Source organism: Tupaia chinensis, unplaced genomic scaffold (assembly GCF_000334495.1).
Source record: "Tupaia chinensis unplaced genomic scaffold, TupChi_1.0 Scaffold143622_1, whole genome shotgun sequence".
Lineage (NCBI taxonomy): Eukaryota > Metazoa > Chordata > Mammalia > Scandentia > Tupaiidae > Tupaia > Tupaia belangeri.
Window position 1 is genome coordinate 386,295 of NW_006203470.1, and position 8,045 is coordinate 394,339.

Sequence of the window (8,045 nt, forward strand, 5' to 3'; positions counted from 1 at the left end):
GATAATTACATCAAGGACACAAAAAACAAAGCCCTTAAAAATATAATTAAGAAGTGTGAGAAGAGAGTTTGTGCTTTTAATAACAAAGAAACTGGAGAAGCTCAGGAAATGCAGGTGAAAGATCTCTTGAGAATAGCCAATGATCTCAGAAAGAGCCGAGGATGGGATGAGTATCCTCACAGAGCAGCCTCTTCTCATCAGAAGTTAACACTGTCTGCAATCTCAGAGAAATTGAGCCAAAACTTCTATAAAAAATAATCCCTAAGTTCTAAATTTTGTAACACACTGAGGAGCATGATGGAATCTGTCCTGCTCCATCCAGCCCAGGACAGGGTACACCTCTGTCTGGGGTGTCCACACTGTCTGTGTGACCTGCCGTCAGCCACTCGGGATGTCTTGGCTGTCATATCTGCTGTTGCAGTACTGTCTAAGTAACCCTTAGTCTACTTAATGACCCCGAAGCACAACTGCAGTGACATTGACATATTGTCATAATTGTTAGTATTCCTCTTTTATTGTGTCTAATTTATAAATCAAACTATCACAGGTATGTATGTAGAAAAGGAAAAAAAACCAGCATGTTTAGGGTTTGGGACTGTCCATAATTCTTGGTACCCACTGGGGATTTTGGAACATCTCCCATGGGGGGCTCCTGTACACAGGAGAATGTCAGCAAACTGATTACAGATGCCCAAGAGAAGTGCAATTCCCCCAAATGTCTAAAGACTAAAAAGTATGTTAATGCAGATAGCTTAAATGTCTGGTGTCTTTTCAAGTTGGCCCTCTGCAGGTTGGGGGATTCCATGACTTTGAGGGCTTGACCAGTCAATAGCCCCCATTTTGTGCTGTTTCAGCTATTTGTAGATAAATACATTGTCAGGTCGGCGCGGGCAGTGGGGGATTGTAAAGGAGAAAGAAGAGGCAAGTGGGGAATTTGGAAAAAGTTTCTGGCCATTAACTGATATGAAAGGTCAGTACCAAGTCACGAGAAATCGCCTCACCTTTGTAGTTACATTGGCGTCAGGATGGACACCGTGACCAAGGCTGAGGGCAGTAGTTATGTAAGAGCAGGTCAGTGTCCAGCACACTCCTGGGTGTGGTGAAGTGGGACTGCAGACTCCAGTGGGCCTTCAGACTCCAGTGGGCCTTCTGCTGCCCAGGGCTGTCTACCAAGCTCGCTGAGCTTCCCAGTCTCCTTTGGAGCAGGGTTCAGGGCCAGAGTGCTCCTCTCCTCACATGGTAGCTACTCCCTAGTGCTACCATTATTCCATGTCAGGATGTAAAGTGGGACATAGTTTATCATTACTGGCTGCCCAGGAGTACTTGGGATTCAAAATATTTTTTTCATTTTTAAGTTTTTTTTTTTTTTTGCCATAGAACACATGGGTGTTTGCTGGAGAGAGAGAGGAAAGGAGAGAGAGAGAGAGAGAGAGAGAGAGAGAGAGAGAAGAAAAATGAGAAGCCACTCTCTAGGGGGATGACCATGCCTTAGTCCCTTCTTTTCCTTTTTCCTCTTGGGATTTTTGGCACACACACCTGGCATGTTTTTCAGACCTCCAGGTCTGGGACTCAAACTGTGGAACTGACCATGTGAGATCCAGTGCCTTAACTACCATGCCACCTGCTAACCTTGGATTCAAAAGATTTTATTGATAATCATCACTGTGAAACAGACTAGAACAAAAGTTGGGAGCATTGTAAAATTGCCCAAACTAGAGATTCTTTCTTTCAAAGTTCTATAATTCTAAGTATAATTATAGACTTCTTCAAAAGATGATTATTGAAAAGTTTATGATACTTTTTGGCCTGCAGGACAGTTGCACAGTCGCCTGGGGGAGGGAGTGAGAGATGGGACAAACACACGCAGTGGAGACAATATGAGGTGCTGATCAAGTCTTCAAGTCTTCTTTTATTAAGGAAGAACAGTGAGCTTATATACAGGTTGGTGGGCATTGATTGGTTGCCTGAAATGCAAATATGATAGAACAGCATGAACCAATCATTGATGTGAGTGGATCTCTCCCGTTGGCTAGAAACCCAACCACCCCACAGGGAGAACAGTTGGTCACATGATTTCTGAGAAACAGTTTGCTCAATGAGGACGTGAAACCTAATGGTTTCCAAGATGGTGGATAGCTCAAGATGGCGGATAGCTCAAGATGGCTTCTGTACGCAGTCCCTGCCACAACTTTTATCTCTCTCTCTCATCTCTCTTGTTACCCCTGAGAATTAGAAATAGATTAAAATTCAGAGAACCCAAATAATAATGATTAAAACATCGTAGGGGCTTATTGTAAGACGTTCAGAGGCATTCATGTCTATTTCTTCTATCGATAACTTAATAGCACATACTGGGTAATTTATAAAGAATAGCTCAAGGTTTGGAGGGTCCAAGGTCACATCTGGTGAGGGTCTTCTTGGTAGGGGCTCTTTGCAGAGTACCAAGGCGACTCAAGGCATCACATGGCAATATAGAGCAGACAGAGATCACGTGTATCTGTGTGTCTCCTCCTACACAGCTAGCAGAAGCCAATCATGGGACTCCACCCTGATGACCTCACCCCATCCCAAACTTCTCCCATAGGCCCCAGCTTTCAACTCCTAATTAGATGGAGTCTCCACCCTCTCAACAACATTACAATAGCTACCAAATTTCAGCTCCTGAATTTTGTGGGGACACATTTAAACTATAGCAACGAATAAGCAGGCTGGGGCCAGTGGGCAGCAATGTCCCAGTGTCACTCTGTCTGTCCTGGTTTCACTGCCATGTGGCTTCTACACTCAGGTTTGCCTCTTGGTTCCAACAGGGTAATGTTCAATCCGTGGTTGAGCAGATTATACTGAGAGCTGCCTGAGTCAGGTGATACGTGAGATGGGAAGGACGGAGTCTTCTCCCAGGTAGATGTTTTCAATATTACCACCTTATACTTGCTTCAAGAACAGGATCGATGTAATCTGCTTCCCCTCTCCCCCAACAATATCAGCTTACATTAAAGATGGACTCATTTATATAACCATGGATTAATATTTTTGGATTCCACATACACCTTACCATGGTAATATCTAGAAAATATGCATATAAATATATTCAGTTGAATTAAATAATAAAGGTAAATTAGATTATGAATTCTTATTCTCCTTCTGATTCCTATTTTTCTGACTTGGGGAAAAAGCACATCATGTGCATGAAGAAGCAGTTGAGATGTTGAGAGATCTTGACTCTAGTGAGATTTTTGCATCTTTGGTGCCTGAGATCCTCAGACTGGGTGACAGCCATGTGGGTGGCAGGTCTCTGTCAGCTGAGAAATCTCCCACTCTGGACATGTCACTACAGCAGAGACAAAAGAAGGTCATAGTTTTAGGATCAGAAACATGGGAGGAGTAAGGTCTGGAAGGTGTTCCGGACCTCTTCCCTTCTGCTTGAAGGCTGGAATAAATCCAAGCGTGCTACCCCTGGCTGGGCAAGTCACACTGGGAGCTGGTGGGGATGCACAGGCTAAGCAATGTGGCATCCTGTCACAGGTGTGATCTAACATACATGGCCGTTTTCCTTTAGGTCCACTCCTGAGCTGGGTGGCCATACCACTGGCTCACTTCCTCTGAGAATCACATGCTGAGAAGAAGTACAAAATCTCACTGGGAGATAATGCCTGTGAAAGACAAAAGAGGGAAGCACAGCTGGGTGGGGAAAGCCTTGGGGACTGTGATGTAAAACTGATACCTGTGGGGCCAGCAGGTGGCATAGTGGTTAAGGCGTTGGATTCCCACATGGCCAGCCATGGTTCAAGTACTGGACGTGGCAGCTTGAAAATCACGCAGGACGCATGTGCATGCATGCTCAAAATCCTAGCAGGAGAATGAAGAAGTGATTGGGGTGTGGCCATCTCCCTGGGGTATGATTTCTCACTTTCCCTCTCACTGTCTCTGTCTGTCTCTGGCAAGTGCACGTGTACTATGGCAAAAACAAACAAACAAAAACAAAACTTATACTTACAAAAAGGAAGTGGGGAGGGGGGATGTTGAGCTGGGCAAGGAGAGCCTCAGGTCCGACCTGTGCAACTCAGTAGGGAATTCTGTAGCCACAGCTGACTAACCCCCATGTCCTGCATTAGGTAGACTCTAGCAGCTCTGCTGTGCCCTGCCTTAGGCTAGGAACTGCCTGCGAGGATAATGACTGCACTGCAAAGCTGAGGTGGGTCCAGGAAGTGTTACGTCTGGAGGCTGCTCTGGACCACACTTCTTGGTGATGAGTAGCAAGTTTGTTCTTGAAGGGAGAGAGAGCCTTCCTGAGGAGCAAACCTCCATCGCTTCCACAGTTGGCCAGCATGTCCCATGCACTTCTCCATGTGGTCTGGGGAATCCATTCCTTCAGGTTCCATTCTTCCTGAGAGGGAACTAGAAGAAGAAGATTCCGGGGGTGAGCCACAGCCTTCATTGCTACGTTCCATCGCAGATTGTCACTGGTCTTCCTCCTCCACTGTCCATTCTCGATTCTCCTCACCGTCTGCTTTTACCTTCACTTATCTCAGCACTGACCATCTAGAGTGACCTAAGCCTTCATCCCAGAAGGACTGGACAGAGTCCCTAGAACCACACTCTAGGCTAGAGGTGCTGCAGTGACCCATTCACAGTTGTCACCATGCAGGAAGTACCTGTGCCATGTTGCATAGCAGCATTCCTTCTCTCATTTAGTAGAGACCACTCCTCATGGCTGCTGGTTTCTGGACACAGGGAGCCCAGAATGTCCAGGTGGCAGCCATTGCTCATAGGCCAGTGAACCTTTGCTGTAGATGGGAAATCTAACTTTCAGATCCGAGGAACAGGAAGAAGAAAGTCCTCCAGTGGGGTATGGGGAATGATGGTAAGTGTGGCCTCTCTTGCTTCTTCTACCTCTTGATTCTCAAACTCATTTATTATTTTTACTAGAGACATAGCACCATGTTGATGTCACTGATTTAGCATGTCTGCCGCATCCCAGATGGTGACGCCCTGTCCTCACTGAGGACCCTTTCGAGCTGGCAGTCTAGAATTGGCCTTCCACTCTCTCAAACATACATGTCTTACCAAGTCCACTAGCACGCTGGCCACCCATTGCTCCTCCTGCCTTTTCAGTGTGATGGCATTGGTGTGATGTGCTCTTTCTCGACAAGGGGGGTGCTTATGTCCTGCAGGGGACATCTGAAATTTCTGGAGAGTTTTTGTGGTCACAATATGCGGTGGGTGCTTCTGACACGTAGTAGTACATAGGTCCCAGAGAAGCTGCTGAACACTCTACGATGTACAGGGCAGCCCCCGCAGCAAAGAATGTCCTGGCCCCAAATGTCAGCAGTGTTGATGCTGAGACCCTGATGCAATGGATCCACGTGACATATTGCAGGATGTCCAGTTGGTGCTGCTCTCCTCAGGCTGGAGAGTGGGAAAGGTAACAAAAAACTATTGCTGTAGGTTGCATGCTTAGAGAAAGATGGAAAGAGAGAGAGAGAGAGAGCAAGTGAGAAAGCACCACCTGGGGGGATGGCCACTTGCAATTCTTTCCACTTCACTGTCTGTCTTCCTATGCTGAGAAAGATATGCTGAAGGACCAGGCTTTTGGGGTGAATTTAGCTTAAAGATAACAAAAACGTTTTCTAAGTACAAAAGATAGGCAATTCCCTAAATTTGGCTAAATTCCTAAAAGAGACTAGGCTGAGCTGTTGGCATGATCTGGAGCCTGGAAGACAGTGCATTTTTCTCGAAGAATCCCAAGGCCACTTGATTATGACCTCCTCTCCTACTACCTTACATGGAAGGCCCCAAATGTCAGCAGTGTTGATGCTGAGACCCTGATGCAATGGATCCACGTGACATATTGCAGGATGTCCAGTTGGTGCTGCTCTCCTCAGGGTGGGGAGAGTGGGAAAGGTAACAAAAAACTATTGCTGTAGGTTGCATGCTTAGAGAAAGATGGAAAGAGAGAGAGAGAGAGAGCAAGTGAGAAAGCACCACCTGGGGGGATGGCCACTTGCAATTCTTTCCACTTCACTGTCTGTCTTCCTATGCTGAGAAAGATATGCTGAAGGACCAGGCTTTTGGGGTGAATTTAGCTTAAAGATAACAAAAACGTTTTCTAAGTACAAAAGATAGGCAATTCCCTAAATTTGGCTAAATTCCTAAAAGAGACTAGGCTGAGCTGTTGGCATGATCTGGAGCCTGGAAGACAGTGCATTTTTCTCGAAGAATCCCAAGGCCACTTGATTATGACCTCCTCTCCTACTACCTTACATGGAACATCCACCTTTTCAATAAAGAGCCTCACTTTCCTGTTCCATCATTCCATTTGTTTGTACCACGGACTTGATGTTCTGGCCTCTCCTGCCTGCCATCATCCTCCCTCAAGATGAAGGCATTGACATGCATCCTCTCCCATTGTCCTGAAAAAGGCAACCTGACATTACTGAGAAACCTCTGTGGCCTGTACTCTTGCATTTCTAGAATAGACAGAGGATGTACTTAACGAGCTGGTGTAAAATTGAGCTGTGAACAGTACGATGCATTTCTCAGCTACCAACGTTTCCTGTTACTGCTTTTCATTTAATGCTGTCCTCACATACGTTAGCAGGTGGTGGCGGGGTAGGCCTGTTTCCTGACCCACAGATAATAGGGCCATTTTAGACTAGATTAAAACTGTTCAAGCCTGGGCTGGGGCATTATGCCTCAAAGAGCCTCAAGAAGTTCGTGAGTAGGGATCAGCTGTTATCATAATGGCTATGTCGATGAACTCCCATGTAGTTGACCGTGGCTCGAGTCCCGGACCCAGTGGCTTAAACTCATGCTGGGCATGTGTGCATGAGTGGCCACTATCCTGAGAGGAGAGTTGAGGAGAGGGGATTGGCATGGCCATCCTCCCTGGGGAGTGATTTCTCACTTTCTGTCTCTCTGTCTTTCTGGTGAGTGCACACACCCTATAGCAAAATCCTCTCCAAAAAAAAAAAAGAAGTTCATTTGTAGTTAGTCTTTCAGTAACCTTAAGTTTCAAACCTTAAGCCCTTCAACAAAAATTATGAGTGTTTTCCTACCTTTCATCTTACTGGCTACTAAAGCACTTCAGGTCTCAAGCGTGTGTGTTCCTGTTTTCCTGTGATATATTTCTGAGGTTACCCAGAGGATGAATTATATTAGCTCCTGAACGTCCCTGTCGCTCGTTATGTGGCATGTACCGTGAGATTGGAATCTGTTTTCCTAATCCAGATCTTCGGCGGGGTACTGCCTGCTAGACAGCTGGCAGCACTTCCAGTCAGCATTGCCAGGTCTACTGTGTACTGGGGATCTGTCAACCACTGGTGTTTCCTCTGACTTTTTCTGCTTCCACTAGGCAGTGAGGTTCTCATGGGGACCACTCTTGGCTCCACTGGCTACCTTGTCCCTCCTCTCTGGGTTCCCCACCTTGGGAATGCAGCTATCATGCTTCAAGCTACCCAAGCAAGGAACCTTGACTTTTTCCTCTACCAAGTAACAAAACATTATGGGCTATACTAGCTTCACATCTCTCTAAACACCCAGTCTCCTTGCCCTCATTTTCGATTTAGCTATGGTTTTTGTCATTTCTGATCTGGATTGTTGCCTCTGGCTCTTGGATCTGAACCTGTTTTATGCTTGTTTCCTTCTTCTTCACTCTCTGGAGAGACAGACAGAGAGACAGAAAGTGAGAAATCACCCCATGGGTGGATAGTCACACCACAATCCCTTCTCCTCTATTCTCCTCTTGGGATCTCGGGCATGCACGCAGTCATGCCCAGTGTGAGTTTAAGCCATGGGGTCTGGGACTTGAACCACTGTCAACTACGTGGTGACAGACCAACAGCATAACCTTATGCCATCTGCTGGTCCCTAGGCTTCCTTCTTTTTAAAATTTTAAAAATTTATTTATTTATTTATTTATTTTTGAGAGGTTTTTGCTATAGGGTGCGTGTGCTCGCCAGACAGACAGAGAGAGACAGAGAGATAGAAAGTGAGAAATCACCCCCCAGGGGGTATGGCCACGCCGCAATCCCTTCTCCTCCATTCTC

At 46.1% G+C, this 8,045-nt stretch overlaps 1 protein-coding gene across 1 annotated transcript in view; it reads left to right on the forward strand.

The window, feature by feature from the left end:
- GIMAP8 (GTPase, IMAP family member 8) overlaps positions 1–1,133 on the forward strand; it is a 29,950-nt gene extending 28,817 nt beyond the window's left edge. Inside the window, exon 6 of the mRNA XM_006164400.3 lies at positions 1–1,133. This exon is cut by the window's left edge and continues 13 nt beyond it. Within this exon, the coding sequence (XP_006164462.3) occupies positions 1–258 (258 nt within the window). The 3' untranslated portion in view covers positions 259–1,133.
- Positions 1,134–8,045: the final 6,912 nt, after the last annotated feature.